The sequence below is a fragment of the Neomonachus schauinslandi genome, chromosome 5 (genome assembly GCF_002201575.2).
Source record: "Neomonachus schauinslandi chromosome 5, ASM220157v2, whole genome shotgun sequence".
In the NCBI taxonomy this organism is placed as follows: Eukaryota; Metazoa; Chordata; class Mammalia; order Carnivora; family Phocidae; genus Neomonachus; species Neomonachus schauinslandi.
Genome location: NC_058407.1, coordinates 120,531,151 through 120,558,119, shown reverse-complemented (window position 1 = coordinate 120,558,119; position 26,969 = coordinate 120,531,151). Strand labels below are relative to the sequence as shown.

The window sequence follows — 26,969 nt, the reverse complement described above, 5'->3', positions numbered from 1 at the left end:
AGGGAGCCCGACGTGGGACTCGATCCCAGGACTCCAGGATCATACGAAGGCAGTAGCTTAACCAGCTGAGCCACCCAGGCGCCCCAAGTCCAAACTTTTAAAAGTAATATATTTAGATAATGATATTATTGCTTTCTAAGAGGAGTCACCTTGGTGTTTCTTCAAACTGCCCAACTTCTTCAAAAGTATGGTTTGGTTTTACCCCAAGCACTTTCCCAGAGACAAATCAATTTAGGGAAAGATGGTACATCTTTGCACACGTTTGTACACAGAGATGTGAATATAGTGCCTGTGTGTACCACACAAGAGCAAAAACTGTGTGCTAAAGGTGGGAAAATATTGAGCAAATACACAAGAGTTAAGGAAGCAAAGGCGGATTTAGCTGCGCACATGGCAACAGTTGTAGCTGATGGCATGCAAGGAGTAAGGAAAGGCATTTACTTTGTGTATTAGCAACACAGGTGGATAGATAACAATGTTTCCAACCTGGTAAGTATTTTAACCCAATTGAAGAGCTAGCTTAGACCATTTATTTTGCCACTTATTCTTGTGATGGAAAGGTTCCTCTTAACTGTAGTGCTGACACATGAACCAACACATATGATAAAATTCTATACAGCTAAATAGACATACATGTAGGGAGTACAGGAAAACTGGAGAAGTCTGAATAGGATTGGTGGATCACAGTAACATTTTGGTTGTGATACTGCACAATAGTTTTGCAAGAGGTTTCCATTGGGGAAAACTGGGTAAAGGGTACAAGGGAGCTCTGTGTTTTTCTTACAACTGCGTGTGAATTTATAATTATCTCAATAAAAGTTTCAACTAAGCAAAGCTCATCACTTATGTTATAGCACCACAGACTTTAGAACTGGGGTGACAAACCTGAGAGCATTCAGTTCAGTGGTTCTTGAAGTGTGTCCTCCAAATCAACAGCGTCAACATCATGGGACATTAGTTAGGAATGACAGTTCTCAGACCCAAACCTGACCTACTGAATCAGAAACTCTACAGGTGGGGCCCTATAGTCTGTTTGAACAAGCACGCCAGGTGATTCTACTGTATATGCCAAAATGGGAGGACTACCAACTTCCTTCAAGCCTGTCACTGTACAGTGAAGAATCTGAGAACCAGGGGCACCTGCGTAGCTCAGTAGGTTAAGCGTCTGCCTTCGGCTCAGGTCATGATCCCGGGGTCCTAGGATCGAGCCCCGCGTCGGGCTCCCTGTTCAGCAGGGAGTCTGCTTCTCCCTCTCCCCCTCCCCCTACTTATGTGTGCATTCTCTCTCTCTCTCTCTTAAAAAAAATCTTTTTAAAAAAAATCTGAGAACCACAGGAAATGAATAGCTCTGTGTAGTTTTATACTAAGGTATAAAACTAAGACTGGACCCTTGGGGATCTTGACTAGCAGTCCAGATTTTTTTTCCATTGAGCAGTGCCATGTGGCAGTGACGCTTGATTGCATTTACTTGACCATCTGCCCCCTCTTAGGAAGGATGGAGAGTGAAGGGCTGATGACAGAAGGCTATAAAATTAGCCTTGCAGATGAACGTGGAATTATGTGACTAGTTGATCTTTTGAATCTAATTTCTTTCCTCCTTTTGATCTCTTACCATTATAGCTGTCTCGAGAAATTAGTACACTCTTTGTTCCATCACACGGCATTGATGGCCCAGCTCTAGCAATCTCTCTACCCAAGGGGAGTAGTTCACTTTGTCTACATATATTTTGGTAGTCAAATTCGTTATTTAATTGACTCATTCTTTCAACAGAATTTGAGTGCCAACTTTGTACCAGGCACTGTATTGTAAGGGAAGGAATAGAACTAATTATGTATTGTTCTCTCGGTTCACTGCCTGTTGGGAACATTTTCAATCCTGTCATTGAAATTCAGTGGGATAATTGTTAATAGAGGTAGGTACAAAGCACTACAGTTGACCCCTGAATGATGGGGGTTAGAGGCACCAACCCCCACATGGAAAATCCAGGTATAACTTTTGACTCCCCAAAAACTGAACTACGAATAGCCTACTGCTGACCCTAAGCCCTACTGATAACATGAACAGTTGATTAGCACACATTTTGTATGTTAGATGTATTATATACTGTATTCTTAGAATAAAGTAAGCTAGAGAAAAAACTGTTACGGAAATCCTAAGAGAAACATTGACGGTTCTGTATTGTACTTACTGAAAAGATCTGCGTGTAAGGAAGATCTGCGTGTAAGGGACCCGCACAGTTCAAACCCATGTTGCTCAAGGGTCAGCAGTACTTGACATCTATTACTTACTATGGGCCAGACACTGTAATAGATGGTTTGTATGTTGGTTCATTTAATTCTCATTTCCATTTTCCAGAAAAGAATACTGAGGCTCCAAGAAGTTAAGTATATTTCCCAAGGATCACATAGCTCTATGAAGTAATGAAGACTATTTCTGCCCCAAGCCACTTTGGTGCCAGGGAGTTAGGAGCACAGAGGCAGAACTTACTGGGCTTGGGGAAAGGAAAAGGTGCTTAGAGAAGGCTTTAGAGATTTCCTTTTTGGGGGACAAAGAAGGCACTTGTCAGAATGAGAGTTTTGTGCTTAGTGATTATGCAAATGGCATTGCAGTTATCATTCAATAACTGATACTAGAATGATATCATAGTTTTATTATTAACTGACCACTTAGATTTCCTATAACACAATGAAAGTAACAATCTCCTCACTCTGTTTTTACAAGTATCGTTCCATTACAGAAACTTCTACAGAAGTTAACTTTTTCTTGTCTTGGAGAAAACATTATTATTGTTCCTGAGTATTGCTTTTCAATGTCAGATATAAAGCACTAACAAAAATGTTATTCATTTTACCAGTGCCAATTTTAACTCCATGGGTATGAGGGACTGTAGGATGTGGACAGATGAGTAAGGCCTGCCCATCTTCAAGATGCGGAGTGTGCATCCTTTCACTGGGTAGGACGATATTGATGGAATAAACTGACTTTAAGACTGCTTTTCAATTTCAGGAAAGAATGCTAAGGAAGTCTTTGGCCATTTGTTTTTTGAAATTCTGAGCATGATGGACTCTGTCGAAGGAAAATCTCTAGTGCAGATACATTTCTGACCTCTCTCCCTTTTTTATTGAAGTGTAATTAACATACAGTGTTATACTGGTTTCAGGTGTATAGTATAATGATTCAGCAGTTCTATACATTTCTCAGTGCTCATCAAGATATGTGTACTCTTAATCCCCTTATCTTTTTCACCCCCTCCTCCGCCCCTCTCCCTTCTGGCAACCACCAGTTCTGTGTATTTATAAGTCTTTTTTGGGGGGGGGGGGGCTCTTTCTTTGCTCCTTTCTTTTCCACATAAATGAAATCATAAGCTATTTGTCTTTCTCTGACTTAATCCGCTTAGTGTTATATCCTCTAGGTCCATCCATGTTGTTGCAAATGGCAAGATCTTATCTTTTTATGGCTGAGTAATAGTCCATTACTTAATAGATGTACCACATTTTTGTTATCCATTCATCTATCATTGGACATTTGGGTTGCTTCCATATTTTGGCTATTGTAAATAATGCTGCAATAAACACAGAGATGCATATATCTTTTCAAGTTAGTGTTTTTGTTTTCTTTGGGTAAATAGTAGTGAAATTATTGGATCACTGAGTAATTTTATTTTTAATTTTTTGAGGAAAAACCCATACTGTTCTCTACAAAGGTGGCAGCAATATGTGTTCCCACCAGCAGCACACAATGATTCCTTTTTCTCCATGTCCTTACCAATACTTGTTATTTCTTGTCTTTTTGATACTAGTTTTTCTAACAAGTATGAAGTAATATGTCATTGGTGGCTTTGATTTGCATTTCCCTGATGATTACTGATGTTGAATATCTCTTCATGTGTCTGTTAGCTACGTGTATGTTTTCTTTGGAAAAATGTCTGTTCAGACCTTCTTGCCCATTTTTTAAATCCGATGGCTTTCTTGCTATTCAGTTTTATGAGTTCTATATTTTGAATATCAAATGTGATTTGCAAATATTTTCTCCTATTTGGTAGGCTGCGTTTTCATTTTGTTGATAGTTTCTTTCGCTGTGCAGAAGCTTTTTAGTTTAAGGTAGTCTCATTTGTTGATTTTGGCTTTAGTTGTGTTTCCTTTTGGTGTCAAATCCAAAAAATCATCAACAAAACTGATGTTAAGGAGCTTACTATCTATGTTTTCTTCTAGGAGTTTTATGGTTTCAGGTCTTACATTTAAGTCTTTAATCCATTTGAGCTGATTTTGTATATGGTGTAAGACAGTGGTCCCATTTCATTCTTCTGCATGTGGCTGTCCAGTCCCAAGAGACTATACTTTCCCCACTGTATGTTCTTGGCTCCTTGGTCATAAATTGACCATCTATGTGTGGGTTTATTTCTGGGCTCTCTATTCTGTTCCACTGATTTATGTGTCTGTTTTTATGCCAATACCGCAGTTTTACTATAGTATCATAATATAGTTTGAAATCAGGAAGCATGATGCTTTGTTGTTCTCACTCAAGATTAAGTTGGTCTTGACAGAATGGGAGAAGATATTTTCAAATGACATATCAGATAAAGGGCTAGTATCCAAAATCTATAAAGAATTTATCAAACTCAACACGCAAAGAATAATCCAAGAAATGGGCAGAAGACATGAACAGACATTTCTCCAAAGAAGATGTCCAAATGGCCAACAGACACATGAAAAGTTGATCAACATCGCTCGGCATCAGGGAAATACAAATCAAAACCTCATTACCACCTCACAGCAGTCAGAATGGCTAAAATTAACAAATCAGGAAATGACAGATGTTGGCAAGGATGCAGAGAAAGGGGAACCCTCCTACACTGTTGGTGGGAATGCAAGCTGGTGCAGCCACTCTGGAAAAGAGTATGGAGGTTCCTCAAAGAATTGAAAATAGAGCTACCCTATGACCCAGCAATTGCACTACTGGGTATTTACCCCAAAGATACAAATGCAGTGATCTGAGGGGGCACCTGCACCCCAATGTTTATAGCAGCAATGTCCACAATAGCCAAACTATGGAAAGAGCCAAGATGTCCATCAACAGATGAATGGTTAAAGCAGATGTGGTATATATATACACAATGGAGTATTATGCAGCCATCAAAACAATGAAATCTTGCCATTTGCAACGATGTGGATGGAACTAGAGGGTATTATGCTAAGCGAAATAAGTCAATCAGAGAGACAATTATCATATGATCTCACGGATATGAGGAATTTAAGAAACAAGACAGAGGATCATAAGGGAAGGGAGGGAAAAATGAAACAAGATGAAACCAGAGAGGGAGACAAACCATGAGACTCTTAATCTCAGGAAACAAACTGAGCGTTGCTGGAGTGGAGGGGGGTGGGAGGGATGGGGTGGCTGGGTGATGGACATTGGGGAGGGTATGTGCTATGGTGAGCAATGTGGATTGTGTAAAACTGTTGAATCACAGACCTGTACCCCTGAAATAAGTAATACATAATCTAAAAAAAAAAAAAATTAAGTTGGCTTGTCAGGGTCTTTTGTGGTTCCACACAAATTTTAGGATTGTTCTATTTCCATGAAAAAGTCATTTGAATTTTGATAGGGATTGCACTGAATCTGTAGATTGCTTTGGGTAGTAGGGAAATTTTAACAATATTCTTCAAGTCCATAAGCACAGAATCTCCATTTATTTGTATTTTCTTGAGTTTTTTCATCACTGTCTCGTAGTTCTCAGTGTGCAGGTCTTTTCCCCTCTTGGTTACATTTAATCTTAGGCATGTTCTTCTTTTTGATGCAATTGTAAATGGGATTGTTTTCTTACTCATTTTGATAGTTTATTTTTAGTATGTAGAAACACAATGTAGGTTTATATACTGATTTTGTGTCTTGCAACTTTACTGGATTTATTTATTCTAACAGGTTTTGGTGGAGTCTTCAGGGTTTATAATAATGTTATCTGCAAATAGTGACAGATTTACCTCTTCCTTTCCAATTTGGAGGTCCTTTGTTTTTTGCCTAATTGCTCTGGCTACGACTTCCAATACTATGTTGAATAAAAGTGGCAAGAGTGGGTATCCTTGTCTTGTTTCTGATCTCCAGGAGAAAGCTTTCAGCCTCACCACTGAGTAGGATGTTAGCTGTGGGCTGATCAAATTTCATTATGCTTACAATAATATTTAGATTGGAACTTGATTGTTGGGGGTCAGTGGCCATGAAGACAATGGTTGGGGACAAAGCCACACAAGGTGATAATTGAAATAATTTAAAGGTCAACAGAGAATATCTGAATAATATTAGTAATATTTTAGAACACTATTATGAAAAAAATCAGAATATACCATTTTTATTTTTAGAAGTGTTTTTAAAGGAAATTCAAATATAAAAGGAAGTAAAAATAAAACCTCAGGTATTTGTCACCCACTTTCAACATTCATGGCCAGTCTTGTTTCATTTCCAGCAACCCCCCCATTCTCCCCCCAGCTGTCTCTGGATTATTTTGAAGCAAATCCTAGACCATATGATTTTATCTGTAAATATTTCAGTACGTGTTTTTAAAGATTAGGGACTCTATTTAAACTACAATGCCATTATCATATATTAACAATACATCCCTAGTATCATTAGATATCTATTTAGCCATGTATCATTTCCCAATTGTAATATGTAATTATATATATATATCATTTTACTCATTTATATAAATATATTTTTGAATCAGGATGCAAAATCCATAGTGATTGGTTCATAGGTTCATAAGTTTCTTAATCTGTAATTTTCCATATGTCTTTTTTTTTTTTTCCTCTTACAATTTCTTGCTTGAAGAGACTGGGTCACTTATCCATAGGGTTTCCAGAGTCCGAAATTTTCTAACTGCATTATACTCGTGTAGTTTACGTAATTGTCTATTCTTTGTGTTTCTTGTCAACTGGTAGATCCAGAAACTTAATCAGCTTGTTTTTGGTCTTTCTTTCAGCAAGACTGTCATAAGCAGCATGTAACCAAATATTATCTTAAAGCTAGTACTGTAAATGGTTTAAGCCCAGATTTTAAAGACATCCAGGTAAATAAAAGGTCTCTGGTCATAACATACTGTGAGGCAGAGAATTAGTGACTTTTCTGCAACAATATACTAGTTGAAATTATCTCCAGCAATCTTCTGCATGGGTCTAAATGCATAAGAGGAATTAAAAGGTATTCTGTAGGTCTAGGAGTCTCCTAGAATGTGCCCTTCATGATTATAGAGGACACTACAAGCTACACGTTAGGCCTTTAGAGATCTATGCTGCCAGGACAGTTGCTTCTGGCTACTTCACTTTTATTTAAGTTTAAATTTTGAGCTTCTCATTCACACTAACTACAGTTCAAGTGCTCAGCAGCCACCTCTGCCTAGCAGCTATCATACTGGATGGCACTGATACAGACTATTTCCATCATCACAAAACATTCTATTGGACAGTCCTATTTTAGAATATATAGGGATCACAGAGTGGATAGACTGAAATTTTCTTGGTGTTCAAGCATATTTTTAGTTAGTAAGTTTTCTATGAATCTTAGAGTTTGGATTTCTGTAGTGCTGCCTCTAATGGATAACTACCCTTTTAAAATATGAATACTGCAGGACCATTCGTCTGTTGGCAGAAACTATGAGAAGTGTGTTTTTGGACAAGTTTGTTACAGATACTATTAACGTCCCTCCTATTTTATGTTGGATTTCACCTTGCTAATAAACATATCTAGGTTATCATATCCAGAAAGCATACCAATAGGTGACAGTATAAACAGATTAAGCTGATGCAGTGAAAAGAAACATGGTGATAGTTGCTATGGTAACATGGTCAGAAACAGACACGTTAAAGATATCCTTAAGTTTCTATTTTACAATGTCTTTATGAAATGATTTCACAGAGAAGTTTTATAGCACGAAGAGTGTTACACTGGAAGCAAATTTTAGAGCTGGTTGAGAGACGAATTCCCTCAATTCTAAAGGTTCTGTGGAGAGCCAGCTCTTTCCAAAGGATACCTTTTATCACCTCGATTGCCTGTAAACATGAACCTATTGGCTGCCCTACTTCCCTTCTTGTTGAAGAAACAGTGTACCATTTTTATTTCAATTTGGTTTAAAAATACTTTAATTGAACTCTGCTTAACCTTTTACAGCGGAAGTTCAGAGTGAAATCGAAAGGATTTTTGAACTTGCAAGAACATTGCAACTGGTAGTCCTTGATGCGGATACTATTAATCATCCAGCTCAACTCAGTAAAACTTCTTTGGCCCCTATTATAGTATATGTAAAGATTTCTTCTCCTAAGGTAAGTAGGGTTGTTATTTGCTCTCTAATCAAACCTAACTACAATTGTATATGTTTTGCTTTACAGTTATAACAAGCTATATCTCTATCCATCATAAAGAGTTTGATGAGACAGGGTAGTCAAGTCTTTAAGATTCAAGTAAGCAAAGCATGATTATTAGTTTCATGGCTTAGAACAGCAATTCCCAAAGTGTGGTCCATGGTTTCCTGGGGGAAGGTTCTGAGAAACTTCTAGAGAGTCCATGAAGTCAAAATTATTTCCATAATAATACTAAGACATCATTCTCCTTTTTCACTGTTTTGACATTTGCACTGAGGGTGCGAAAGCAGTGGTGGGTAAAACTGCTAGTGTCCATGAATGGAGACAGTGCTCCCAGTTAAAAACACCACCACCATCCAGTTTCACTGACACATGTCCTGAAAAAGTAGTAACGTTTATTAATGTTACGAAATTTTGACTCTTAAATACAAGGCTTTTCAATATTCTGTGTAATGAAACTTGAATAGCTGAAGCACTTTTACCAGTTAGCTTGAGGACATTCAGTGACTATTCAAGTTATAAACTCAAGGAGCCTCTTTTTTTTTTTTACCATTTTTATTTGAAAGAACTGACATGCTGTTTATTAAGACTTAGTTATTTGGGAGATATTCTCCCATTTGTCACCAGTGATAAAACTCAAGCATTCAAAAAAAATTAAAATTTCAGAAAATTTGTATCCACCTAAGAGCGTTGCTTTAATATTGTATAAGAAGTGTGTCAACATTTGGAAGATCTGAAGAATTCAGTGAACCATTATTTTTCAAATGATCAGTGAATGTTACAAATCACGCACGGTAAATTTCAAATTTCAAGATAAACCAATGCAATGAAATTTAACAGTAAGAAAAGTTCATTGATAGGGTTTAAGCTTTCACATGGCAACTAGTCTTTAAGAAACTACCACTTGTTGAGTGTAATATCAAAGAACAATGTATCCACAGTTCCTGAAAAGGCTACTACAGTACTCCTCCTTTTCTGAATTACCCATCTGTGGAAGGATAGATTTCTTCACATTATTTCAACCAAGACAAGACACTGTAGCAGGTTAAATGTAAATGTAGCTAGGAGACTTTGGTTTTTTTTATGAAGCCAAGCATATTAGAGAAATTTGCAAAAAAATGTAGATATTTTTTACAAAAATAAGTAATTTGTTAAAATGTAACAGGTTTATCATTCATTTTTAAATGAATATTTAAAAATGTTTTCAATTGTAGTTTCTACTATGGTAAACATTATACTTCACATAAACAAAAGCTCTTGGGGGTTCTCAATTTTTTTAAACATAAAGGAGTCATGAGACAAGTTTGGTAACTGCTAGCAATCTTCTTTAAAGTCTTTTTAAAGCTTGCAACTGAGATTTATACATTTTATAGCTCAATCTATTATAAACCATTTGGGCTATATGTAAAAGGGCCCTAGAGTGAAAACAAACTTTGTTCTTTACCTAAGTGCAGATATTCTTCTTGTTAAATCTTATCTTTCACAGGTTTTACAAAGGTTAATAAAATCTCGAGGGAAATCTCAAGCTAAACACCTCAATGTCCAGATGGTAGCAGCTGATAAACTGGCTCAGTGTCCTCCGGTAAGTCATCTCTGTATACAGTATACTCCACCCTGATTATATATTTAGAAAGCAAGCGGGCAATAACCAGACAGGTAAACAGGTGTCGGGGGAGAGAATTCTCCCCACTTAGCCATGGTCTTCATTCCCAAAAGTGAACTGCCCTACCTCCTCCCATGAGCATTTGTCTAGATCATGGCTTACAAAAAGCTCCAGTGCATTCGGTGGTGACCTCGCTTTAATATCTAATACATACCCTAAATGAAACAAGATTATGTTTTCAAAATTTGGTTTATAAAATGGATCTGTTTGGGATTTATTATTTGCTTCTAATAGTTCCAGTTCTTAATAACTGAGAAATTGATTTGAGACCATGTAAAAAAAAAAAAAAAATTTTTTTTCTGAACAATCAAGTTACCTAGCTTCTGATACCTGAACACATTCCTCCTCCTGATCCCTGCTTTACGTATCATGCTTTGGGACTATAGAACACCTCTAAGTTTTTGTTTTGATATGCAGATGTATCAGAAGCTATAAGAACTTGGCCTGTTTTGAAGTTTGGGCACTGTCAAATTATCAGTGGTTTCAGCTTTCTTTTGCCAAATTTCATGTCCTAATCTTGCCTCAGTAATTTCCAAGATTAAGTTTTTCATAGTCTCTATGTAAACCCAGGCTTCTTACTGTCCAGATTATGTATTTTTCTACCTCTCTTTTCTATCCTGTCCTAAACAACTATCATTATACCCTTCACTTTTTGGTCATTGCTATTGGTTAAGCATCTAGGGTTGTGAGCAATGATCTGAAGTAGACAGATGCAATCTGACTCAACAGGACATTCAGCCAGTCTGAAAAGGAGAAAGCAGAAGCACATGAGCCCCTTCCTTTTGTGAGTGTGGGTGAAACTCACTCTGGGCTGGTGTAAGTGTGTCATCGGAAATGTTTGCCACTGCAGGAACTGTTTGACGTGATCCTGGATGAGAACCAGCTCGAGGATGCTTGTGAGCACCTTGCTGACTATCTGGAGGCGTACTGGAAGGCCACCCACCCTCCCAGCAGCCATCTCCCCAACCCTCTCCTTAGTCGTACTTTAGCCACTTCAACTCTGCCCAGTAGCCCCACTCAAGCCTCTAATTCACAGGTAAGAGGGGCTCTTTCTTAAGCCTTAACTAGGCTGCCTTAGGTCACCTGGCTGGGATCCAAGCCCAGTTACCCAGCACAATGCCTGTTACACTGAGTCATTTACTGTCTTCAGTGTGAGTTGTGTACCCATAAGAAAAACTGTATAAACAACACACTACAAACATATATAAACTCCCTAACTACATGTCCTGTAAGACAAGGGTAGTATTTTTCTACACTGTCAGTAGGACAACCATGGGATCAGACTGCCTGGGTTCAAATTTACCTGCCCTTTGCCTCAGGAAGACAACCTGTCTCCCAGGGCTGCTGCATTACTGAGTGAATATAGAAGACTAAGTGCTATATGTAAGCATCTGATATTTTATTTCTTCCCCCTTAATCCAAATCTTCCCATAAGTATTCACGTAGAAGTAGTGAAATGTACACTTGTATCTGATTTGAACCCCAGGAGAACATATAAAAGGATGCCCTCCCCCCCTTCATTTATTCATAAGAAAAAAAAAAAAGTCTGGTATAATATAGTACAAACCTTGTAAATGCCACCGGATGTTATCAAAAGAAATTAAGTAACTGAGGTTAGATTTCATTTTCGAAACTCACAAGGGAATAACCCTGAAAGGGCAGCCTTGCTCTCATGACATGTTAGTTCTTTACACACTGACCTTGGTTGATGCCTGTGCTCCCTTCCCCGCTAGGCTCGTCACGGCGATCAGAGGACTGAGCGCTCCATTCCTGCCCGGGCTGCCTCCCAAGCTGAAGATGAACCCTGCCCGGAACCCGTCAAGAAGCCCCAGCACCGGTCCTCCTCCGCCCAGCACCACAGCCATCGCAGTGGGACGAGTCGAGGCCTCTCCAGGCAGGAGACATTTGACTCGGAAACCCAGGAGAGTCGAGACTCTGCCTACGCGGAGCCGAAGGAAGATTATTCCCACGAACACGTGGACCACTATGCCCCCCACCGAGACCATAACCTCCGAGATGAGCCCCACGGGAGCAGTGAGCACAGACACAGGGAGTCTCGGCACCGTTCCAGGGACCTGGATCGAGAGCAGGACCACAACGAGTGCAACAAGCAACGGAGCCGGCATAAATCCAAGGATCACTATTGTGATAAGGATGGAGAAGGCATCTCCAAAAAACGGAACGAGGCTGGGGAGTGGAACAGGGATGTTTACATCCGCCAGTGACTTTTGCCCGTTTGTGTTTCTTTTTTTTTTAAGTCTTGTATACCACCACCCTCAGACTCAATCTTTGGGGTCTACATTGCAGTCATGTGTGATCTGTCCTGTATACTTTGTATTGCTGTTGCTTGAAGAGCAATAGCATGATAGAGAGTATTAATATACTTTTTTCTTTTGTAAGTGCTACATAAATTTGCCTGGTATGGCTGCAGACCTCCGGTTGTATACTGGACTTTTCAAAAACTGGGATCGCTGCCACTTGAACAAAATCTGTTGCCATCCAGGTGGCATTAGTATTTTAAGAAACATAGTTGATGTTTTCAAAAATGTAGTTAATGTATCCAGCAAGCCAGAATTGGCCCAGGTAAAAAGTGGAATTTCTTGATGCTCCAGATTTTTAATATGTAGGCACCTGATTTGCATATTCATTTAACCATGGACCACTGTCTCTTGCTTGTACCTCTGGCTGACTAAATTTGGGGACAGATTCAGTCTTGCCTTACACAAAGGGGATCATAAAGTTAGAATCTATTTTCTATGTACTAGTACTGTGTACTGTATAGTTTGTAAATGTTATTTCTGCAAACACCTTCTTATAATTATATATATAATATATATAATATATATATGTTTGATCACACTATTTTAGAGTCTTAATGCCAAGTCAGCAGATTTGCTTTATGAATTACAGGGACTAGAAATGCCCACCTTCAGGAAATTTGTAATATCGTCTAGACACCTATCCCCATTCTAGTAGAAAGTCTGTACATACTGTAAATACGTGTGATTGCCTGACTTGAAGAGGTTTGATTTCTGAATGTTTTACCATCCTTGTAAGTTTATAATTTTGACCATAAATTATGGTATAAATATAACCAAACTCCAAAGGTTGTTCTAATCCATGCAGTTCACACTGATTGTGACACACACATTCTTAGTAGCTAGTGTCTTATGTCACTGCACTGGAGTTTACGAGCCGGACCTCCGTATGCAAGTGCGTCTGTGTGTACGAGTGTGTAAGAGTGACTGAGATGGAGCTGAGTGCTCGAGACTGATATACTTAGAATTCTACCCACCTGGCTTTGTATTTAATTGTGCTACGTGTTGCTTTGAGAATCTATTGAGCAGTCAGGGAATGTGAGGAAGCTTGCTGCCAAAGGTGACTAGGAAGGCATTCATCCGCTGGCTCCTTGTTTTTGCTCCTAGAGAGGAGAAATACAGGCAACTTTTAACTGTGAGTGTTTCACTGGAAATGTACAATCTTTGTGTGTTTATTTGTTTTAGTAAGAAATGTTTACACAGCTTGTAGAATTATTTCGTGGGAAAATAAATTTTTCTAACTACTCCCACCTCCTCCTCTTCTAACCTTGCCTATGGTTCCTGCTGTTTATCTCCTTTCAGTTTCCCCCTTCATTCCATTCCCTGCCGCCAACTCCCAACAGTTTCGCTGTCCATCAAAACCTAGAAGTGCTTCTTATAACCAAAGTTTCTGCTCTTCAGAAGTAATCAGGGCAAAACGAGGTGACTTGAAGTGAACAAAATGTTAAGAATATCTTCCTCCATTAGACATCTACTCTGAAGGGGAACCCAGAAGATACTATTCTCCATGCCTCAATGAAAGCGCCGTAAGCAGCTCACAGTGTGGTTGTCACGCTAAAGGCTAAAACCACCTTCTCCTTGTCGCTATGTGTACATTTTGTCCAGTCATGACTGGACAGGTAAGACAGTATTAGGTGTGCAAGTACCCAGGACCCCTGAAGTTTGTCCCTGGAAAATGCCGAGCTATAATTGCCTAACTTCGGATCTGTACACTATGAAATTATTTTGTTAAATAATCCCAAAAATTCTGGGACCTTTCTAAGTAAAACTGTTTCACATTTAACTCCTTATTTCCCTTCCCCTGCAAGAAAACTCAGTTTTAAAAACGAGTTACATTTGAAGGGTTTTATCAGCTAATAGAAGGAACATTTTCCTCAGAATTAATCTTTTTGTTAATTAGCTCTATACTGTTGAGAAATTTATTTATTGAATATAAAAACAGTCATAATATATACATTTTTGATGTAAAATATTCATATCATTGGGAAACCATATTCCAGTTAAAGTTAACTTGTATAAAATATTTCTGAAAACTTGCATCCCAATTAATGACTTTGGGATATTTAAAACTCTTGAAGTATAACTGGTATTTATCTTACTTGCTGCTACCACTAATCCCTTTCAAAGAGTCATGCTAACAGATTCCAGTTTTAAAACTTTTTACCTGGAGTCTTAATTTTTCACTTTACTGTGAAACATACTAGTCCAAATCAGAGTATTCTTCAAAAAACTATATTGCAGGATTTGACTCTGAGCATCTGTACGTGAAAACTGTACAGCAGGCATATGTGTGAACAGTGTGTACTCAATTTGTAAATGAAGAAATAATCCCAAGGGCAATGGGAGATTTTACGGACTTGTGGAATGTAAAATTAGTCTTTTCACTCAGCAAAGGCTTAACCTTAACCTACTCAGTTGTAGAATCATGATCTTTGTAGTCAACCTAGAAAATGCTGGAAATGGAACTGTTCTTAATAGTTCTGTGTTTTATTGTCAAACCCACTTAAGTTTTTCCTATGCTCTTTCTCTACTGCTCATTTAAGTTACTGTTACAAAAAGGTGCTGCTAAATGTAGGATGTCTTAGTCATATTGTACTTTGGGACCATGCCACATTTTTAACATGGTCTGCTATGCATTCCTGTTAAACATCCACTGTCAGCTACACTGAACTGTTCAACAAATCTGGTTTAAAGTCATTCATATAAAACAAATAAAGAGCTGGCTTTCTGCACTGTTTAGTAGTAGTAGTATTAATTGCCATTTTAGGAATGATTCTTATAGTTGAGAATATGTCAAATTTTCAACAGCACTTCTCACGGTGGAGCATCTTAAGGGCAATGCTAATCCCTAAGGTTACTTTAGTGATTTCCCATTATGTCTGATAAAATGCTAGTTTACAGAAGGTAAAGATCTTTTAAAATAGGAGCCGAGTAAGCTTTCTCCCACCTTAATTCACTATGTGTGGCAATTCTTGATTCAGATTTTTTTTTTATTCTTCCTTCATAAAATGAAGATCCATCTTGATGACAAATTTAAATCCTCACCCTTATCCCCCCCCTTTGCTCAATGATACAATGCTGCTAGTCTTGGATACTCTCATCTTATTAGTAATATATCAAGAGTCACATAGAGAAAATAGGTAACTAGATGATTCTAGGCCAGTTATTTAATTCTGGCTATATTATATTTGTACTTCACCTCACTATTTAAAGTAAAATGTGGCACAGGGTTTTGAAGTAAAATGTACTCATTGTTAAATTGGAATTTTTTGTTTGTTTCACAGAAATATCTATGTTAACCCTGAAATATGTTAAGAGAGAATATATTCTTTTCCTCCACATTTCCCAGATTTTTTTCCCTTTTTATTCTACTTTTTCTTAACTTTGTGTCCCTTAAGATTGTGTCTTATTTTCCAATTTGCCCCATTTTTGGAAGGAATGAAACCCACTGAAAAGGTCTTTGTCAAAGCCAACATTTTTGAAATTATTCTTTGTCCTCCTGTTCTTAATATGCAAATATTTTTCTTTTGTTTTGCCTGCATCGCTTGTATTTTGCTATTTGTCAGTATCAATCAACAGTTTACATGTCTACTGCTCGTCTCCCTGTCTACGATTTTCAGCTGAGCACGTAAGGCTTGGCAGAGAGCATGAGAAGACGTGCATTTTTTAAAACAAAGTTTGGAGAAATGTGCAGAGCCCTAGAAACGGAATTACATAGGTCAACAGTGCTTCTCTTTAGTCCAAGAACATCTACTGGATAAAAAGGCAGAATGAGGGACATAAAGAAGTCAGTCACATAGTTGAATCTTTTGGAGCGTGAAATATCTTGTCCCTCATTCAATAAGCATGTATTGATGATCTGCTCTAAAGCAGTGAGAGAAAAGACAGGGTTCCTGCCTCCAAGACTTTCCGGGGCCTGGGGGGAGGGAGGGGTAAGGAGCATGCCTTTTAAACTAAGAGTGAGTGTGTTCAGTGCCATGAGGGCAGCAGAAGTGGTTCCTAGGGGGTGTATGGAAAGACAGAAATGCCTAAGCCAACCTCCGCGAAGGATGTTCAAGAAAGGCTTCTTCAAAGAAGAGGCCTGCTAAAGATCTTACCTGATCCAAGAGACCTTGCTATCTTGATGGACACAACAGTCAGGAGAAATTCCTACCTTGGAGGGGAAAAAAAAAAGAAACTATTAGGCAATTTTTCCCAACTGTCCACCTTATTTATATACCCAAGGCTGAGAAACTCGGGGGTGAGCCAAATGAAAGTTAAAACATTTAAATGTATTTAACACTATAGGAGACAGCCTTTAAACTGGGCTGGGTATTGAGTATTTTAACATGTCTTATCTAAAAAGCAGTAGGATGAAGCAAGCCTAAGGTTATAATTTTTAATAAAAGCAGTCACATGTTGGCCGCTAACAGTGGGATGTTTGGTCACTTTTGCAGTTAAGGGGATGTTTGTATTTTTTGTTGGATTCTAGATTTTGATTATGAAGTGGTCTTTTCTTGTTGTGATGTACTATATTCACAGTTGCTTTGTCTGATGTTGGTGTTCAGTGAATTTGTTTATGTTCAAGAGAACACCAAGGTGTAAGTGCCAAGCCAGTTCCCAGCTACCAGAAGCTGGTTTTTTCCATCTCCCCAGTCATATCACATTAACTTGTATAATAGGTGTTCCGAGGGATGATGAAAGGTACCCAAATTGTGGAATATTCTCATAATTTTAATGTACAGAGTGAAGAAAATATTTGTTTTGGGTTTTTAAAAGCATGAAAAAAAGTAAACTTGGTAAAGGCACACTACCATTTAGGAGAGATCTAGACTTCATTTGAAAGAGTTGATTTAAGGGGCACCTGGATGGCTCCGTTGGTTAAGCATCCAACTCCTGGTTTCAAGCTCAGGGTCGTGAGATCGAGCCCAGTGTCATGCTCTGTGCTCAGCACGGAGTCTGCTTGAGATTCTCTCTCCCTCTCCCTTAGCCCCTCTCACTCACGCTCTCTCTCTAATAAATAAATCTTAAAAAAAAAAAAAAAAAGTTGATATATCAAATAGTAAACAGAAAAACTCTGATAAAATGCTCAACTCAGTTATGGGTACATGGAAAACAGAGTTCCCATACCCTGAATTCTTAGGGAACTACTTTAGGAACTCAAGAACATTTTTTACCAAATTAAATATTGCTCATTTTATTCCTTTGTTACAATCACACATTTTAACATTAAAAATGACTTACATTATTTACACATTAAAACACAAAACCCCAAATGAAAATATGTTCCAGATATCCACAGGCACCTCCTTTTCCTTTTACTGTGCTAAATCCTTAAGAAAAAAATTATTTAAAAAACAGAATATAATCTCATACCACCCCCAACTACTTCCTCCATGAAGTAGAGTCTCTTGGTCAAATCTCTTGGTCCCTGGTCCAACTGCTGACAGTCTTTTCTGCTTCCTTAGCAACTATGCCATCCATCACCAGACCCAACAACAGCTGGGTAAAAAAAAAAAAAAAAAAAAAGAAAACCATACAGCAAACGTTCGCAATTTTCATTTCTAAGGATCCTTCTATGTGCTTTTGCATTTTATGAATTTTGCAATAAAAAACCCTATACAATCCTTATTTGCCAGCCAAATCATGTCTTCTATTCTGGCATCTCTGAGGGAATCAATGTCAGTGTCCCGTAATGGCACGACAGATGGATCAAATCGCTGCAGCTGTTTCAATTGTTCCAGTGAGAGGCCAGCTCCCATCATTCCTTCTCCTCCAATCTGTGGTTCCTGTTCAGAGAAAATGAGAAGATATGAACATCCTATCATTGGTAAGTGTGCCTGCATACAATTTAAGTTAAAAGACAAAACTGAGGTATAAGTACCACCAATTCCAAAAATAGACAAATGGTATTTCTGTGGAATGGACATGCAGTTTTTCTGGGTAGTAATATATGGTCATCTGATGACTGAGTATCTATTATGACCCATATGCTCATCAAAAACTGCAGCTTTACCACATTTTTGCTGTGTGATCTTAAGTAACTTTACCTAACTCTATTTCCTCATCTATAAAACAGATAAAATACTTAGTTCTAAGACTTTATTTAACAAGGTGGTAGTCTGCCTGGCATATAGTGATCACTCAGTAAGTGGATTTTTATCAATAACAGCAATAAAAGAAAATTCAGCTTTATTATCACACTCCCCAAAGCTGACGGGAGTTCCTCAGGCACCTAAAGGTGACTTTCTCTGACCCATACCAACTGGATGATAAAAAATTCCTATTGTTGTTTTTGAATGTACTAGAACAAATATTAGAGATAAACTAAGGCTGCGTCAATTAGTTTAGAATACAGAATCATAAGGAATTGAGTGATATGTGTGAACCACGACTGCACAAGTTCCATAATCCTAAATCAAGTCAACACTGCATAATTGTTATGTTTAATACTTATGTATTATTAACCTGTTTATTAATCCATGGGGGGGGAATTTCTATCTCTTTTAGATGCATATATTGAGTGTATATGCATATGTACACACACACACATAAAATTCAAGTGAATTCTGAAGTCTTCCTTTCCTCTACAATGCAATTACCTTCCTTTCTGAGTCTAGAAACCATCTCTGGATTGCTTTTTATTCATATATTCCAATTAACTAGAATTCTGTACAGGAGGGTACTGAAGTTAGATGTTCAATGTCTCTAACTGAATGTGAGCATTATTACAGATTTACACTTCATCCCAAACATCATGGGTTAAAAATATAGTCATAATAAACTTTTGACAAAAACCGAGACAGGTGAAATAAAGTATAAGAAAGCTTTTTAAATGTTAGATATTTTATGTCAGAAGCCATAAAGAAGCAATATTACTGAACCATTTGTCCCCCCCTTGGCTAGCCCTGATGTGACTTGCGAAAAAATGGTGAACATACTCCATACCAGCACAATCTACGAGTAGGAGGGGAAAAGAACCAACAACTTTTTAGAAAAAAAAGTTCTGAGTAACATAAACAAGAGCCACAAGTGAAAGAAGTATGTAACACAGGTACACCACACCTGGGCTCTGTGGCATTTTAACACAACGGCAAGGAACGAAAACAGAGAAAAACTTCGTTAGGATGTGGAAATTCTCTCCGGACAGTCTAAAACGGATCTCATTAGAGAAGCATTCTTGTTTACTGCAGTATTTGTTTCCGAAGTTTTGCTTGACATAGTTCTTCCTATAACAACCTTGTGTTTATCCCCACATTCAGGTTTCTGTAATTTGTCAGATTACACAGAGAAAACTGAAATTATTCTTACCTGGGGCTGAAGCTGAAGGTAAGGAAATGTTCTGAGGGCCCAGGCAACCTGTTCTTCGTTTTCTGCCAGTGTGATGGTGCATGTGCTATAAACCAGCATGCCCCCCGGCTTCAGCAGCTCAACTGCCTAAAGAAACATGATCAGACTCTGTGTATCACAAGGCAAAAGCAACATTTTATGGGATTTTAGATTGAGAGGATACCACCTTTCAAGTGTTTGGGATAAATGTTCCAGATGACCAAGATTTGTTCTCTAATAATTAGAGTGTTCCAGACTAGGTACATTTCACTATCTTGGAGCTGTTATAATCCATTTAAACCAAGACTTTCCTGAAAATATTCATTCAGTTTCACTGCTTTAGATACCACTTTTTGTGTCCAAAACTCACACATGCACACTTTTTAAGCCATACTCCTTTCTGAACTCTGTACTCATGTATTCACTTGTCTTCTCCATATGTCTGCTATCAAATTCAACAGGTCCCAAAGTGAACACCTATCTTCCCTCTGAGACCTATTAGAGATGTGCTATTTTCAGGCCCCAAACCTGATACTATCTTTTATGCCTCCCTTTCTCTCACACTCCCCATCCATTAGCAAATTCCACTGGCTCTTCCTTTAAAATCTATCCAGAATTTGGCTCCTTCCACTGCTATCATCCTGGTCCAAGCCCCACTGTCTTTGGCCTGGATTACTGCAGCCTCCCTCTTAGTCCACCTGCTTGTCTGCCCTCCTATAACCTCTTCTCCATACAGCTGCCCGAGTGGTGTTTTTAAAAACTTGTCACTTCTCCACGCAAAACCCTTCAAATGCCCTGACTTATAACTCAGAGCCGAAGCCCAAGTCCTTACAGGGGTTTTCCAGGCCCTACCCAGAGCAGGCCTCTGGCTGCGCTTCTGACCTCATCTCACACATCTCGCTTACTCTGCTTTAGCAACACCGGCCTCTGCTGTCCTGGAGTACACACGGCACACTCCCGCCTCAGAAGTGGCACACAAGCTTGGAAACTCTAATTCTCTGCACTGCTTCTTCACAGTCTTATCTTTGGGTCTCTGCCGCCTTTCCAGCACCTGACCGTCCCACGTAACACTACAACCATTCAAAAGCCAGCACTCCTATCCTCCCTTCTTTAGTTTGCTCCACAGGGTTACTGCTCTGTTACTATACTTAATAACTTAATTCATCTTATTTTCCTCCCCAATTAGAATAGACACTTCATGAATAAGGCAGGGATTGTTATTTTTTTCACTACTATATTGATAAACACCCAGAATAGCATATATTACATTATGGTTAGGTGTTCAACGAAAATCTGTCCAGTAAGTAAGTGAATCAGGAAACTGATATTATAAGAAAATGAGTTTTTCCCAAATAACTAGGAGTTTATCTTTTTAAGATTTATTATTTATTTATTTATTTGTCAGAGACAGAGCACGCACAAGCAGGGGGAGTGGGAGGCAGAGAGAGAAGCAGGCTCCCCACTGAGCAGGGAACCCAACGTGGGACTCAATCCCAGGACCCTGGAATCATGACCCAAGCCAAAGGCAGACGCTCAACTGACTGAGCCACCCAGGTGCCCCTAAGAGTTTATCTTTTCAAACTCCCAGATATTTAAAAACATTTTAAAGAAAATCTTTAAAATATATACTATACATAGTATACTATTATACACACACACACACGTTATATAATATATAGAAGTATGTAAAACTATATAATATATAGCATACCATATATACTACATATAGTATATTTTTATTATATATAGTATATATTTGTGCTTTAACTAGAGTAGGCTGGTCAAAATATAAACTGTTACTGTGTGCCAGTTATTGTTGTAAGCATTTTACATGGATTTTCTCAATTTACTTATAACCATGAGGTATGTATGATTACTACTGCCAATGAGGTGAACCTATTAAGTAGACTTATAATCCCCATTTCTCATATATGGAAACCAATGTACCTAAAGTCAATTATGTGGAAGAAGCACAGCTCCAAACAAGATGTGTGTGATTATAAAGTCCACAGTCTCAGCTAATACCTCAGTGCTAAATGGCAAACCTGCTATATTCTAAATTCTCTTTTGTACACAGTCAGCTGTTCCTCTTCATTGCGATCACTGCAACTATTCCTAAGTAGCCTTTTAAAATTTTCTTTCTGCTAGGACCTAAAAAGAACAAAAAGCCCAGTCTTTTAAATTTTTTTTTTAAAGATTTTACTAATTTGTGAGAGAGAGAGAGAGCGCGCGCGCACACATGTGCAAGCAGGGGAAACAGCAGAGGGAGAGGGAGAAGCAGGCTCTCTGCTGAGCAGGGAGCCCAATGTGGTGCTTGATCCCAGGACCGCAGGACCTGAGCTGAAGGCAGACGCTTAACCGACTGAGCCACCCAGGCATCCCAAAAAGCCCAGTCTTTTAAAACAGTGTCCTGGAGCGCCTGGCTGGTGCAGTTGGTAAGCGTATGACACTCGGTTTCAGCTCAGGTTGTGATCTCAGATGTTGGACTCCGTGCTCAGCGTGGAGTCTGCTTGAGTTTCTTTCTCCTTCTGTCTCTACCTCTCCCCCCTGCTCCCCAACTTCTGTCTCTCTCTAAAATAATAAATAAATGTTTAACGAAACAGTGTCCTAATTTTACTCTCAAGTCAAAGTGGGTTTCAGCTAGAGGTAAAGCTTCCTTTTTTTTTTGCTGTTCGCTTCTAGGTTGTGTTCTTTGAAGACAGTACAGAAGAAGAAATAGTTAAATAATCTACTACCAGCGCATCCTTTGTGTATAACAGAAGATACCAGACAGATAAGCAGAAATGTACTCAAAGACAACTTTAGAGACTGAATAATTACAGTGCATCCATTATTGCTGAAGCTTATGTACTTAGAATTACAGGGCTGAGGGGAAATGATGAAGTCATTTTTGGTCAAATGCTGTCTACGTTCTGTGCAATCCACGTAATCATTTGTGCAAGCCTGAAAGAATTCCTCAAATGTTCTATTTGGGCTTCTCCTGAAACATGCTAGACACCAGTTAAATTGGCAAAGTTTTTACGGTTCTTCTATATCCTATACTGAATAGTCCCTTCTCCTTTTTATCAGTGTGCTTCCCTCCCCTGGACTTCCTGCTTCTCATATGCTAAGATGATCCATAAACCCTATAAAAAAAAAAAATAACAACTTATTTTATATCCCATTCCTTACACATCAGTTCTTAACTATGATGTTAACGGCTCAGGGACTTCTTTAAGATATATCAGAATACTGGGAAGTCACTGAATGTCTCAGTGAGGAAATCCTGCTACTGCTTTTAAATGAAAGAGTGATCAACATAAATGAAAGCTTCTTGTATTTAAAACTAGGTTTTCTCTGTCCTTTTTTGTATGATAAAATAAACATAAAATTGGCCATCGTTACCACTTGTAAGCGTACAATTCGGTGGCATTAAGTACATTCACGCCAGCATGCAGCCATCACTACCACTCATCTCTAGAACTCTTCATCTTCCCAAACTCAAACTCTGTGCCCAGGAAACACAAAATCCCCATTCTCCCGCCCCTCCAGCCTCTGGTGACCTCTATTCTACTTTCTGTCTCTACTAATGCTCCTATTCTAGTTACCTTATATAAATGCAAACAGACAATATAGGTCTTTCTGTGTCTGGCTTCTATCACTTGGCAGAATGTTCCCAAAGTTCATTCACGTTGTAGCAGAATTTGCTTATCCATTCACCTGTTGATGGACCTCTTGATGGGCTGTTTCCACATTTTGGTTATTGTGAAAAATGCTGCTTTGAACACTGCTCTCGGTCTCTGTAACATCAAACTATGAAGGTCAACTTTCTTTCACATCTAAGTATCATCACATACCACAGTGAAGAGTTTTCTCTGTAACGGCTGATATGATGTCACTTCTTTCAAAGTCCAAGAACAAACCATGTTTGGTCTCTGTCCCATTCCACTGCATGGTGCATCAAGAAGAATTCGGTCAAAAGATTCTGGTAAGAATGGAGGTTTTCCTATGAAGAGAATTATAAACATAGTTTGGTATCTGCCTACTGGTCTAGAAAAGAAAACTCCTGAGATAGAAACAATTATCAGGAATTTAAAATCATAATCTAGACTACAAAGAAAAACAATTTCTCCTTTCAAGTAGCTGATAAAACTAATTCCGACATATGCAAAATGGTTAAAAATGTGATTATTATAATTGAGGGTTATTCTGTTGACACTGTACAAATCAAGGCCTAATCAGATGAAACTCTGAATCCCCAGTGTCAGGAGCCATACTTTATCAGAGCTAGAACCTGGAATTAATTCTAGTCATCCTGAGAGCTGACACTTCTCTTGGCAATCCCTACTGCAGACAGCCCCAGAAAGGAAGAGTACCTGTTAGGTTCTGGTCAAATCTACTGGTTCTGAGGTTCCTCACTCTCCTTGCTTCTGGGCCATCAGCAAGGCTATGCTCTAGAGTAAGTCAGTATCTCCCTGCATCCAATCTTCCACAGGTTTCCCTTTGCATTCACTTGAATAACTTTCCACTAACTTTTGAGCTATTTAAGTGTTACTGGACAAAGTCATGAAACCAAACAGTCTGCTTACGTATTTATGCTATCTAACTGCAAGCAAGACATTGCTGCTGACTGCTTCCATAGGAAGCCAGTTGATTGTCTACAGTAACCACAGCAATGTTCTGACTATCACACCAAGATAACCTGCTTTTCTCTGACTGCAAAACTGTCAGACAGGAGTTCTTGCCAATTTAACTTATCTCCGTCTAAAACCATCCTTGCTTTCTTACCTGCGGTCTCAGAATATCTCCTCAAAGTAAACAGTTATTTTTAAGGTTTTTGATACATACTGAAAAAATGCTCTAGAAAGACTATACCAATTTCCATTTCCATTGTGATTATACTTATTCTCCCCAAATCTTCAAAGGATTATTATTTTTATTATTATTATTGTTTTATCGGCCATTTGTATTTTTTCTTTATATAGTCACATTCTTTGTTTTGTCCTTTTCCTGCTAAGACTCTTGTCTTTCTTTTTTAAGATTTTATTTATTTATTTATTTATTTGAGAGAGAGCATGCACAAGCAGGGGGGGGGGAAAAGGAGAAGCAGACTCCCCGAGTAGGAGGAGTCGAGCCCATGCGGGGCTCGATCCCAGGACCAGGAGATCATGACTGGGCCGAAAGCAGATGTTTAACCAACGAAGCCACCCAGACGCCCCCGTAATCTTTCTCTTTTCGATTAGAAGAGCTACAGGGGTAGTAGCTGCTTTCTGCAGTGATTAGCTCTAGGATGCCTCGGTGATCTTTGCTTTTCCAGCTCTTCAACATCTATTTCACAGATTCCTTACACTACTTATTTATACTAAATTGTCTCTCTTTAGTATAAATTTATAATGAATTCTTTCTGTTGAAATACCTTGTATACTTTTTTTAATCCTGTGGCCAAATTCTCCCAAAACACAGCTCTCAGCCAGTTATTCATTTCCCTTTAACAAAGTAAAACAAAACCAAAAACTATTCCCACAGCTACCTAAATCTCTGGAATCAACTCCTGAGACTAATACAGACCATTAACAATGAATAATCTGGCCTCATCCAGATTGTTCTCCAGCCCCATTTCTCAGTACTCCCCCATATTCACCAATATTAAAAACAAACCAACCCACATCACCACTTTGTTACCCAAAAATGTCATGAACTTTCCTATTTCCATGCTTCTACTAATTCTATTCACCTGAGAAGCCCCCTGCATTCATTTCCATTTGTCAAAATGCTGTCTACCCTTTCAAGGCCTAACAAATGCCACCTCCTCACCTAAATGCTTTTTCCATCATCCCTCTAAGAAGTAATCCTTCCCTCCGAGTTCCCACAGCATTTGGTGTCTTTTGGATGTACGGTAGTTTTTTTTTTCTTTATTTATTTGAGAGAGAGAGAGCATAAGCACATGGCAGGGAGGGGGAGAGGGAGAGAGAATCTGGAGCAGACTTCATGCTGAGCACGGAACCCAATGTGGGGCTCCATCTCCCAACCCTGAGATTATGAGCTGAACGGAAACGGAGTTGGACGCTTAAATGACTGCACCACTCAGGCACCCCGGCTGTATAGTCTTATAGTCCTTAGTGTTCATGTCTTACTTCCCCCCAGGCACTGACAATTCCTTAAAAATATCTGCAAGCCCACAAGATACCTTTGTGTGAACTAGGATTAAGCTATCTGCACCTCAGGATTCACATAGTCCTGCCCCATGATAAACACAGCACAGGTTGGAATTCAGCCCCTCAACATATCCCTCAGCCAGGTGCCCTTGGACAGAGCATAACCATATGCCCTGGCCCTGACAGGGGGAGGGACAATAATGCCTCATCACTGAACTGTTAAGAAGTACCATTTTCATAAAAGGTAGTGGATAATTATACAGAAATTGAGAAATTCATAAAAATGTTCTAAACGTATCTAAAATCAGACCAAGATCACCAAATGGCCCCCAAATGTACCTGGTCCAAGAGAAATTTCTCTTGTTCAAAACTAGAAAGCCACGGAATGAACATTTAAGGCTAATACATTGTATAAGAGTACCCAACTTTTTACTTATGCAAACCTTTTTCTCTTAATATATAATCTCACAACTACCTTTAGTGATTTCTAAAACTGCATTAGTTTGGAGCGTTGTTTAATTAAGGAGCAATTTTATGATACAAATAACGAGACTGAGACAACTTTTGGAATGAGGGTATGCAGACCTTCTCCCCAGTGAAACAACTGGTAAAAATTACAACAAAAACAAAAACCACCATTTAAAGTCTCTAGAAAATGTCTAGGATATATATCAAATGAAGAAACTTATTAAAGAAAATCTAAGAAATGTGAGTATCTGTGGTATCTGAGCCACAATCTGTTCCTTCCTTTGCCCCAACGGCCTCTTCCCTTAAGCTCAGAGTAAAAAGTGATCCACTTCATGTGGGTGCAGCTAAGAACACATAGCTGCCTCTCTCTGTACACTCCCAGACAAGAAATATGGTAATTCACTGCAAGTGACAGGTCAACAAGGGTACCAAGACAATTCAACAAAGCAAAACAGTTTTTCAACAAAAGGTGCTAGGGCAACTGAGTATCTGTGGGAAGAATCAAAATCAAGTTGGATTCTTTCATCACACCATAAACAAAAATTATTTCACAACGGATTCTAGATCTAGATGTAAGAACTAAAATTATAAAATTCTTACAGATACCAAAACACAAATAACAAAAGAAAAGATAGGTAAAGTGGACAAAAAATTAAAAACTTTTGAGCTTCAGAGAACATCAAGAAAGTGAATGGACAACTCACAGAATGGGAGAAAATATTTATA

The 26,969-nt window shown here is 38.5% G+C and overlaps 2 protein-coding genes across 9 annotated transcripts in view; one reads left to right on the top strand and one right to left on the bottom strand.

Moving 5' to 3' along the window:
* The window catches only part of CACNB2 (calcium voltage-gated channel auxiliary subunit beta 2), a 382,283-nt gene extending 369,953 nt beyond the window's left edge, over positions 1-12,330 (top strand). For all 6 annotated transcript variants that reach the window (XM_021696791.1, XM_021696792.1, XM_021696794.1 and 3 more), the window contains 4 exons: positions 8,162-8,313; positions 9,839-9,934; positions 10,866-11,051; positions 11,749-12,330. In XM_021696791.1, the coding sequence (XP_021552466.1) occupies positions 8,162-8,313; positions 9,839-9,934; positions 10,866-11,051; positions 11,749-12,240 (926 nt within the window). In that variant the 3' untranslated portion in view covers positions 12,241-12,330. The remainder of the gene's footprint in view (positions 1-8,161; positions 8,314-9,838; positions 9,935-10,865; positions 11,052-11,748) is intronic.
* Positions 12,331-17,551: 5,221 nt separating this feature from the next.
* The window catches only part of NSUN6 (NOP2/Sun RNA methyltransferase 6), a 52,921-nt gene continuing 43,503 nt past the window's right edge, over positions 17,552-26,969 (bottom strand). For all 3 annotated transcript variants that reach the window (XM_021696730.2, XM_044914988.1, XM_044914989.1), the window contains 3 exons: positions 23,478-23,626; positions 19,624-19,749; positions 17,552-18,101 (listed from right to left, as the gene is read on the bottom strand). In XM_021696730.2, the coding sequence (XP_021552405.1) occupies positions 17,889-18,101; positions 19,624-19,749; positions 23,478-23,626 (488 nt within the window). In that variant the 3' untranslated portion in view covers positions 17,552-17,888. The remainder of the gene's footprint in view (positions 18,102-19,623; positions 19,750-23,477; positions 23,627-26,969) is intronic.